The sequence below is a fragment of the Hevea brasiliensis genome, chromosome 17 (assembly GCF_030052815.1).
Source record: "Hevea brasiliensis isolate MT/VB/25A 57/8 chromosome 17, ASM3005281v1, whole genome shotgun sequence".
Taxonomy (NCBI): Eukaryota; Viridiplantae; Streptophyta; class Magnoliopsida; order Malpighiales; family Euphorbiaceae; genus Hevea; species Hevea brasiliensis.
Window position 1 is genome coordinate 56,520,454 of NC_079509.1, and position 12,145 is coordinate 56,532,598.

General features: G+C 29.6%; 1 protein-coding gene across 1 annotated transcript; it reads left to right on the forward strand.

Annotated features, from left to right (window-relative positions):
* Positions 1-2,213: 2,213 nt before the first annotated feature.
* On the forward strand, positions 2,214-4,481 carry LOC110672104 (disease resistance protein RPV1-like). The gene is made up of 3 exons (XM_021834774.2): positions 2,214-2,990; positions 3,180-3,621; positions 4,186-4,481. The coding sequence occupies exons 1-3, from the start codon at positions 2,214-2,216 to the stop codon at positions 4,479-4,481; spliced, it is 1,515 nt and encodes a 504-aa protein (XP_021690466.2).
* Positions 4,482-12,145: the final 7,664 nt, after the last annotated feature.

Below are 12,145 nucleotides of genomic sequence, written 5' to 3' on the forward strand. Positions count from 1 at the left end.
TAATTAGAAAAAGAATTAAGTCTACGGTGTCCAATCCATACCAGACTTTGGCTACTGCCCTTCAACCCCCATCTGATGAGCATGACCCACAGGAGCATGAGCCTTTGGCTGCCCAAGTTTCTCAGCCACTTACTACTAAACCCTCCAGGAAGAAGATGGTGCCTTCCAAAGCTATTCGAAGGAGCAAAAGACTTAATGATTAGAAACTGATCTGCATTTTTAGTTTACCAATATGTTTACTACTTTTGTTGAATGGTTTTTCAGTTTGCTACTATCTATCTTACTGATTTTCAGTTTATGCTTTCTTGGTTCTTTTTGGATTAATGTCTCTTGTTTCCTTTTTAGCTGATGACTTTTGTTTTGGGAGAATGGATGTGTGCTTTTGTTTTGGGAAATTGGATGTGTGCTTATACTTTGAAAATGAAAATGGAAATGGAAATTGTTTTGGGAAATTGGATGTGTGCTTATACTTTGAAAATGGAAGTATGTTTATGTTTTAAAAATATGTATGCAAACTATTGTGGCTTATGTGTGCAAACTATTAAGTTTAACATTTTGCATATTGAAATTCTGAATATCTTATGAACATGTTTTGTAGCATAAATTCAGGGGGAGTTTTGTATAGCTGTTAATACTTTTATTTTTTTTAACTTATATGCATATATTTAAGGGGAGTATTTTCCGCATACTAACTTGCTTGGATATACATAAACTTACGCATACTTTTATTTATTCTTGATTGATGATTTAATTGAGTTTTGTCATCATCAAAAAGGAGGAGATTGTTAACCCCGTGTAGCTCAAAATGAACATTGATTTTAATGATAACAAAACTCAAATAGAATATATCTAACTTAATTTTAAGTGATGTGTAGATTCTTTCTCTTATTCATAAAGAATCTTTGAAGTTGCATCTAAGGAGGAAGAACACTCAAAGGCATCTCAAGATGAATCCAAGATGAGAAAGAACAAGATTATGAAAGCTAAGACTCAAAGTAAAGGTATGAAAGTCATAGAGTTAGAAATTGAATTTTAGGACTTGTGTAAAAAGAATAGATGAAAGTTTAGTCAAATGGAGCTCAAAATTATTTTTCTTTCAATTACTTTATAAAATTTTCTCTCATCATGACATTGGATATTGCTATTGGAATATATATTTTTAAAGTCTAAATTAGATTTTTAAAGATTACAAGTTGAAACAGGTATCTGGTAAATTAGTTTGCTAACTTGTTTGCTAAAATATTAGTTTACTAATGTGTTTGCTAAAATATTAGTTTGCTAACTAGTTTACTACTTCGCCAAAATTTCATTAGTTTGCTAAATGATCAGAGTTGCTCAACTTCGTACAAAAAGACAAAATAACGGTTATTTTGCCTAGAACAGAGTGTATAACGTTCCAAAAAGGTTTCAAACGGTTTAAAATAATTTGGGACTATAAATACACCTTCTTTACTTCATTTTACACTTGATGAAAGCTTACAATTGCACTCCAATCTTGATTTTTCATTTATTACTTTTATTTAAGAGCTTTAAAGTGTTTGAGCTACCATTAGCAAATCAACTCATCTCTTATTTATAGTTTGATTTGTATTGAGTGAAAGTGAGTGTTAAAACATTAAATTGCATTTAAAAGAGGTTGTACAAGCACCTATTGAAGCTTGAGAGTGTGAGTGCTTGAGATAGCACTTGTCAAGTGTTCAAGCTATCTTGGTAAAAGCTTGGTGTTAAAAAATTGTAAAGGGCTTTTGGTCTCTTGCCTTTAAAAGAGCAAATAGTGGAGAGAAGACTCAAAGAGGATTCTTTGAGAGAGTGGAAGTAGGCTAGTTAAGCCGAACCACCATAAAAATTATTGTGTTTAATCTCTCTAACCTTAATCTCTTTACTTTTGTGTAATTTAATTTCTATGCATGATTTTGAATGTTGATTGAGTAGACTGAGTTGATATACTTGAGGATATATTGAGTAGGTTGAGAAATTAGTTGAATATTTTGTGATGCATGTTATGTTAAAACTTGCTATAAATATTGATTGAAACTTGAATTGTAATTTAGGGACACATTATTAAAACACATATCACTTTCATTATATATAAAAGAGCACCTAGTTGAACAAAGCCACAATTTTAGACAACAAGCTGCTTTCTTGCGGACGTTGCTGAAACATCAAAACAGCCAAAAGGTGTGAATAGCTTACAAGAACAACTTCTTTCAGATATGCACAAGGGGAAATCAGTAAAGATATGTAATGTAGATGAGGGAGTTATGAAGATCAAGGATGCTATGTGTTGCAGGAAAGTTCTTATTGTTCTTGATAATGTGGATAATCCGGAACAATTCAAATCCATTATCGGTGAGCAAGAATGGCTGTCCTCGAGAAGTAAAATCATCATAAAAACTCAATTTAAGAGTTTGTTAACTAAAGGTCGTTGGAAACTTCACATTGAGCCATTGAATGCTAATGAGTCGCCTAAGCTCTTTGCCTTGCATGCTTTTGGACAAGAAGATCATCCTGAAAATTTCAACGAGCACTGTGAATGTGTATTGAGGTTTTGTGATGGTCTTCCATTAGCTCTTTGTGTTTTAGGCTCCTTTCTCGGTTGCAGAAGTACAGATGAATGGAAAAGTGAAATTGAAGAACTGCAAGAAATTCCTGGTAGTCAAATTCAGAAGGTTCTTAGAAAAAGCTATGATTCTCTGCAAAATGATCGTCATAAAGAAATATTTCTTCACATAGTTTTTTTCTTTATTGGGTGGGATAAAGATGTTGTACTTAAAATTTTAGATGGCTGTGGCTTCAAAACAAATTCGGGAGTTCAAAGTCTCATGGATAGATGTCTCATTGAAATCAATGAAAGTAACAAGCTTACGATGCATCAATTGGTTAGAAACATGGGTAGAGCAGTCGTTCTCCAAGAATCTCCTGATGAACCGGGGAATCTTAGTAGAATATGGAATCATAAAGAGGCGTTTAGGGTGTTGACAGAAAAAACAGTGAGTTAAACTTGTCATGCACATTTTTTTTTTGTTTTTACATGCTTCACCTGTAACTCTTTTTGTGTATGCTTCTTGGTTAGGGTACCCAGGCAATTACCTGTAATTCTTTTTGTGTATGCTTCTTGGTTAGGGTACCCAGGCAATTACCTGTAATTCTTTTTGTGTGTGTTTCTTGGCTTGATGCAGGGTACCCAGACAATTAAGGGCCTCATTCTTGACATGCATATGTTAAGAGAAGAGAAACATGTCAGACCAATTTCAAATTATGAAAATCATATTTATGAAAATTCTGTGGAGGAATCAATGCTTGGTTGTGAAGATAACTATTCAATGTTTAATTGTCTTGGTGGCTTTTGGCAACTGATCATGAATTGTATCTCAAAAACTTCGTTTACCTCATCAGATGTGATCAAAACAGAGGCATTTGCAAATATGCGCCAATTAAATGTGCTTCTGCTCAATGATGTTAAGCTTGATGGAGGATATGAAGATTTTCCAAAACACTTGGTGTGCCTGCGTTGGCTCAGACTCCCTTTGAGCTCTATGCCAACGTGTTTAAATGTGGAGAAACTTGTTGTTCTTGATATGCGGCATAGCAGGCTAAAAGATGCTTGGCAGGGAAAGTTGTGTGACTCACTCTTCTTGTCTCTCTCTTTATAATCAATCAAACTATATGACAATCTATTGAATCCGACCTTTTTTCCCACTAAATTTTCAGTCCTTTCCATGCTTGAAGATCCTTGACCTAAGTCACTCTCATTTACTCACTACAACCCCTGACTTCACGGGACTACCTGGTCTTGAGAGTTTGCTGCTTAAAGATCGTATAAATTTAGTCAAGATTGGCAAATCTATTAGACACTTGAGGAGACTTGTCTTGTTAAATCTTGAAGGCTGCATAAAACTCGGGAAGCTTCCAGACACAACTGCTGATTTGAAATCACTTGAAGAACTATATTTGACTGGTTGCTGAGAACTTAAAGTGCTACCTAAAGAGCTGGCTCAGATGGAATCCTTGACGGTGTTTTTTGCTGGTGGAATTACCTTGAATGAATTAAGCTTTAGTTCGAGAGATGTAAGGGAACCTTGGTCTTGGTTATCAGGCAGAGAAGTTCCAGAATCCACTATGTTTTCATTTGCTTTTCTTCCACGTTCTTTGACCCATATAACCTTCCACACTGCAATTTATCAGATGATGATTTTCCCACGGATCTTCATTTGCCTTCTTTGAAACATTTAGTTCTGCGTGATAACTCAATTCGTACTATATCGGCTGAATATCTTGGAGGCCTGAGCCTCCCTTCACTCGAATATCTTGATTTATCGCGGTGCAACAGCCTCGACGTTATTGTACAGGTTCCTATTAATATAGAGGAACTGTATTTGATAAAGCGTAGGCTAATTACACGTCTGTCGGACTTGCTGAGTGTTGGATTAGAGGACATCTCCGGTGGCCGTGAAAGTCTAGCCAGCTATGAAAACAGGTAATTTTCTCTACGCTTTTATTTAAACTGGGCTTTCGCCCACCATATAGCTTTTTCAATATATTTATATTTAATATATTTAAATAAATTCTTATAAGGTGAAAATGGCTTTAATAATATTTGTGCAAATTGGCATTCAACTTCTTCCAATGTATTGGCTACTAAAATACCGTTTGATTAGTTTGAGAGAAAATTTTGATTTGACATTATATTTTATATTATATTAGGAGATGATTAATTTAATTTTTGATGTATGATATTTATTTATATGATTTATAACTATGAATTTTAATTTTTTTTTTAAATGAACTAAATTGTAACTATTTTTATAATTTTTTATTATAAAAAATTAAATATATAATTTTATAGAAAAGATGACTTTAGTTTATATAATTTATAATTATAATTCTTAGCATTTAAGTATTAATTAAATTATAACCATTTTCATAATTTTTTTATTAATTATTATTATGATTCTTAATTTTTTTAATATTAATTAAATTATAATTATTATCATAATAATAATAATAATAATAATAATAATTATTATTATTATTATTATTATTATTATTATTATTATTATTAAACTTTTTATCGGTCTATCATCAGTTGATATTATAAAATTACTTTGAGAATAAGGGTAAAATAGATAAATATGTTAAAGATCTAATAGAGTGCCATTTGTAAATTTTTAGTAAAGTTTATTTTGAGATTAGTTTTATTATATCTATTTAGATTTATATAGATATAGATTGCTACTTCAATGTTTTTTTTCTTTTTAAATGACATTGTTAATAAATAATTTGTAGGGATAGCAAAACTTCCTAAACTCGATTCGCCCCGCCTCGAACTCGATTAATTTTCTCCGACTCTATCCCGACCTGATTTGTGTGGAAGGAGATGGGAGGACCTTATTCTCACCCTAAAAGCTCGTAACCTACCATGTATAGTAATATATTATTATTTTTATTAAAATTTTATTTTTATATATTTAAATATTATAATTTTAATGTAGTATATAAATATATTATTAAAATAATATGTAAAACTTATATTTCTAATTTTATTTTATTTTTTAATAAATAAATTTATATTATATACTAATAAATTAAAATAAAAACAATAAAAAGAAAATTTTCCGCTGGAAAACCCCATCACGCCTTGCATCCCTATTAGAAATGCCCCATCCTGATCTCCAATTCCTATGAGATAAAGACAGAAAAAGCGATCCCCTCCACCAACTCACCTCATTGCCATTCGTAATAATTTTTGTTGTTGTGAAGCATGTTGCATATGTAATTAATTAAAATGTTATTGCAAATGTAATTAATTAAAATGTCAAGTTGTTACCTAATTAATTATATAGGCAACATGTAACATCCTCACTTTAGCTAGTTGACCAATGTCGGTCCGGGCAGCTAGAATGTTTAAAATTATAAATAGACTAGAGTGAGAAGTTATAAAGAAACTAAATAATGCTCATAAAAATCAAGAAAAAATTTTAGAAACCAAATACACTAAAGTTAAATGAGCCGAAACCCCAGGGATGAGTAACCCGAAGGGGAAGTGACGGTGAAGGCCGTTAGCAACCCTAGACCCTGGAGAAAAATTATAAAATAATTTTTGGGACTCCAGAGAAGGGTCATTGAGGTTCTTATGGCATTAGAATGCCAAGAAAATACTTAGAAAAATTTTTCTATCAGTACACACAATTTTGGCTCGTTAAGCCAAACGAAGGGCATTTTGGTCATTTCATCTTCAGAAATAATTTTTGGCCAACTTGTCCAGTTAAATAAATAATTACTATGACAAAAAATATGAATAAATATTGTTAAAAATTTAATTGAAATTAAATAGATAAGAAAAAGAGAGAAAATGAAAGAAAATGGAATTATGACATCATCATGATGTCATTGAAATTCTCCCAACCAATCTAATGTTGACACATGGCATAAACTTATTTAAAAGAGACCAAATGGGCTGAAAAATGAAAAAAAATCAGAACTCTCTTCTTCTTCTTCTTCATGCCGTCACCTCTCCTCCATAGCCACCCATGAACAAGCTTTTCAAAGCTTGATTTCCCTAACTTTTACCCACCAAAACCCTAACCTAGCAACACAAAAAAGTGTTCTTACATCTTGGCAAGTCTTTTGGGAGCAAAAAGAAAAGGAAAAGATGAACTCTAGCAAGTGGGAAATCTCACTCCATAGAGGTTTGTGACCTAACCTTGAATTTCACTTTAAATTCATGTTTAAGGACTAAGAATGAGTGCAAATCACAAAAAAATTGATGAAATACCAATTGTATGCCATCCCTAAATTTCAGTAGCCTTGGTTGGGGTATGCTTGTGATGAGTTTTATGGAGCTAACATGCTAGTATGGCTGCCTTTAATATGCATCTTGTAAGTGAAGTGATGAAATGCAATGATAATGCATGATTTGTAATGTTTGAGATAGGGTTTGGGGTGAAAAATTAGACTTTGATCATGTGATGATGAAAGTAGGTTTTAATGGTCAATTAGTAACCATTTGGTTCTGTTTAAATCAAAAATGAAGTGAATGGTGTAGTGGGATTGGAGTTTGGTGTGGCTGCCCTTGGTGATCTGCAGGACTGGGCATGAGTCCAGCAGGTTTGGGCAGAAATAACTGGAATTGTAGAGGTTCAATTGGTTCAAGGCCAATTGTACATGAAATTAGACACATAATGGCACAACTTTTGTGAAGAAACTATGCCCAGAAAACCAAACCAAGTTGACCAAAAGAGTGCCCTAATCTGGGTGACCTGCATTCTGCCTGGGCAAAATGACTAAATGAACAGTGTTTAGTCATTTGGCCATAACTCAGTGTAGAAAGGTCCAATTGACCTGAAATTTTACCAGCAATAAGCTGAGATATAGACCAACAACTTTCATGAAGAAACCTAACTCAAATTATGACCATAACATATTCAAAAAGTGACCTGAAGTCACTGTTCCTAATACTGTAGATTTGGTCAGTCCAGAAATTTTGGAAAACTTTCAATCCGGCTAGTTGTGGTTTTTGGGCCATAACTTGAGCTACAAAACTCTAAATGGAGTGATTCCAAAAAGGAAATGTAACTAGATAAAATAAGGAACAACTTTTATGTTGATCATTTTGCTTAATTCCCACTGCAAAAATGACTAATGGAACAGTAAACCCAAAGCTTGAAAACTGAAAATTCTGTCTAATTAACATTAAGCTTGGAAAATGGTATTGGTAACCAATACCAACAAATTTAGAATGCAAAATGTGGTATGTTGGGAGTATTAGAACCAATGTACCTATTGTTTATGCAAAAGTCAACATTTTAGTTGACTAATGAAATGAATAGTAACACTAAAATTTAAATTTCAAGAATTGTGAAACTTAAAAGTGTAATATGCCCTAGTATACCTAGCAAGATTAGTTTGGATAGGTTGGCATGCCAATAGGGTTCTGTTAGCAGTACTGCATATGGCTTCATGCCATTCTGTATTTCATGGCTTCCCATGCCATTCTGTGACATAATAGCCTTTGGTTATGTTATTTGAGTTGTTACACTCGGGTTTTATCCCTGATAATTATTACAGCTTATTAGCTGTTCTGTTGCACACCGAGAGACACAACGTGACCGATGGTGTGATGGTCCAAGGTACTTAGTACCCAGTGCCAGTCTACCCGTTTATCCAGTCCAGTCGACTATTATGGTTTACTCGGGCAATGGTAATAAATTTTACCAAATTTTAATCGAATAATACTGCAAAAAATATCAGAAATTAAGTCTACTCAAAAATAAAATTATACATTCTGCATATTTATTTTATTTTATTTTATTTTATTTTATTTTATTTTATACTGTCACCACTAAGCAGAATTACTTAGCACGTCGCTTTTGCCACGCGCAGATACTGGAGACATAGCTGGGGAGCCCAGCAGACATCAGACCGGGTGAGCCTTCAAATCTGCATCCGGAATCCAGAGTCACCTCACATCTGCAATGCATATGGTAGGACATTAGGACTTTGGTGTAGCATTTTGTATTTTATATTTTGTATTAGTTTTGGTTTATAACTATAAACTCTTGAAATTATTTGATGATGTAAATATATGAAATTTCATATTATTGAAATTTTCTGTATAATGTATGTGGAAAAAAATGAAATGTTGAGAAATATGTATAAATGTGCTTCAAGTGATGAAATGAATAGAAAAGTTCTGAAAATAGTATTGAGATTTTGAGATTGATTTGAAATGTATGTAATGGAGTTCTGGATTTGGAAAAAATATATTGGAAGTGTCTTTTAAACAGGTTCAGAAGAACTGTTTTTTCAATTTACAGCCGACATTCTGCCGGATTTTCTATAAAAATTTCGAAAAAATTCAGATTTATCAAAAATTGTAAATAAATGAATTAAAAAGGGATAAATTGTAATTAAAATATGAATTGGTGCTCCGGCACACTGAGTGGCATAACTTGCTCAGCTACACTGTAAACAGGTAAGGGGTGTCACACAACATTAAATGTGGTCTTCATTTAATAATAAAAAACTCTGAAAACCAAAAAGTCATGATGGAGGTTTTTTGGTTTTTCATTTTATCTTGCATGAAATTTTTTACTTACACCAAGCTGTATAAACACTTAGTTAATAAAAAAAATCTTTAAGTAGGACCTCTTATAATTTTATCTAAAATGATAATTATTGTTTAGTTAAGTGTATACATCAAAATTTATATTATGAATTGTATAATGAGATGATTTTATAATCATGGGGTGATAGAAGAAAAATAAATCCTTTTTTTATGAAAAATTCTTGTATAGATTAACTGAATTACGATATATAGTGTAATCTATGTAAAATATATAGAATTTATGTATTTATATTTTAATTTTATAATGAATAAGATTCGGTGAATTTTTCTTTTTTATGGAAAATTTTAAAGAGGTAACTTTTCAGATAAAATTTATTTTAGTTACTCAATTTTACTAATTATTTCATTTTAGTTATTATATTTTAATTTATTTTAATAAAATCATTTATCTTTTATTTTTTTATTCACCAGCAATCATTCAAGCCAAATTTTTTTATAGAATATCTAATAAAACCTTTATGTGACGTATCTTATATGGCTTAAAATCGTAATATATATATATATATAACTTCACTAGGTCTAATTAAAATTTATTTCTTTTTTCTATTTTTTTAGAGATCTAAAAATAGGAATTAATAAATATAATGAGTTGCATAAAAATAAAATTTGTTTCTTTTTTTAGTTTTTTTAATATGATCTAGCAAGAAAATAATTTTTTTATAATTTAAAATCATATAAAGCATGTTATACAAGAAATTCATAAGAAATTCTATCAAATTTTAGTATGAATGATTGGTACCAAAAAAAAATAAAAAAGAGTAATTTTATTAATATAAATTAAAATAAAATAATTAAAACAGAATAATTAATAAAATTGAGTGAGTGCTAAAGAAATTTATCTTCCATTTTTAACTTAATAAATTCCTAATCTATATTTATGCTTAAACTTCACCAAAAGTTTAGTGAAGTCGAGTGTTGCTGTGAATCGCAGGACATGGAAAAATAGAAATAGAAAGGTCTAAAATCCAAAATTTATCTCAGTTATGTTTTTCTTGCACATTCCCATTAACCAAACAATAAGCTAGCTCCCAAAATAAAGCTATGAATCACCATTGAAGAAATTGAGCTAAAACACAGTAGGCGATTTGAACAACAAAATCTTACACAATGATAGATCTACTAAAAAAAATTAAATATAAAACAAAGAAAACCAGAAAAAAATCAATAACCTTATACACCAGATTGTTAAACAATGGGGCTCCCATTCTGCATTAAAATTTCCCAATTCTTTGTGATCGGCATCCGTTCCCAAAATTAAGTGCTGATTTAAGTCTTTCAAAGCTAAGACAGAAATGGAATAACATTTGGTACATAGGTAAACTCTACTCTTCCTAATAATGTATTTTTCAAGAATTGAATAAAGTTTATTATAAAAAACAATCGATTTTACAATTGATTTTTGTAATCAACTAAATATATGATTAGCAATTAATTTTAAAATTAATTATTATTAACAATCCATTAAAAAATTGATTGCTAAAATCTATTACTAATAGTAACATATTCTAAAATCAATTATTAATAACAATCAATTTAGGGAATTGATTGCTAAATTAAAAAAATATTTAATTGACTTTAAAGTTAGCAATCAATTTATAATTGATTACAAAAATTAGTTAATAATAGCAATCAATTTTCAATTGCTAAAATAGATTGTTATTTGTAATAGGATCCTTATCGGTTGCCAAATAGTAATTGATTTTTATAATCAATTGTAAATCGGTTGCTAAATTTTTGCTTTTAAAAGTTATCGCCTAATTTTTAATTTTCTTTTTTTAATTTGTAACCAATTTGAGAATCAATTGCTAACAGCAACCGATTTTAATCGGTTGCTATTAGTAATCAATTTTATAATTGATTTTTTTCCTCAAAAAATGTTTGCCCAATTATTTATTTGCAACCAATTAAAATCGATTGCTATCAGTAACTGATTTTGCTTTTTACATTTTGATAATTTCATTAAAATGTTAAAACACTTACATATATATGATGTAAATACATATCATTGATTTAACATTATAATTAAATAATAAAAAATATTTTAAAAAATAGAAAAATTATTTTCAACAAAATAAATGGAACTTAAGTTTATAATAAAAGACTTAATTTTACAAAAACATAAAACAAAATCTCTATCAGCTAAAATAGAAAAATACACGGCAGCAATTTGAGCATTGAATTTTATGATTAAAAAATGTTATCTTATATCTTATTAAAAAGAAGAGTAATTCTTAATGAAATTTAATTTTATAGTGACAAGTTTTTTTATGTAAATTTATTATTTTTTATTAATTTACAAGTTTGCATTTCCATTTATATTTAATTAAAATAATATTTTATCTTACTTGGCCTTTTTTTAATTTATTTGTTTTACGGTTTTTATCTGCAAGTGGGTTGGTCCTTTGGTATTCCACATCGGTTATGAAGTGTATATGAGTGTCAGTTATACAAGAATAAGAATTCTATTAAAATTAGTCATAATTTTAATAGCGATCTATTATCGTTACTAACCCATATGTATTTGTATTTTATCTTAAAAAAAAAGTTAATTTAATTTAAAATGAAACGATATATCACCATAATTCTCAAATAAAACATATTATAATACCTATAATTTAATTTTAGGAATTATAAAAATACGAATAAGGGATAAACTTATCAATTGATAAAAATATCTTTATAAAATTGTTTAATATAAACTAAAATTTTTATTATAAATCAGAAATTGCAAAGGTATAGTGCACCTATATTTTAGCCGTTCACATTTGGAGATTAATTTATATTCACACGTGAATATTTATATTAATTTTTAGTTTAAAAATTTAAAATAAAGTCTAATAAATATTCCAAGATAATGTCATATTAAGAATTAATATATAATTAGTAGATAATATCTATATAATATTTATAAGATATCATTAATTTAATTTTTTAAATATTAAAAATACACATATTATATATGATATATTACAAAATTATGATTTCTTAAATATTATAACAATTAAGACAATTGTGAAT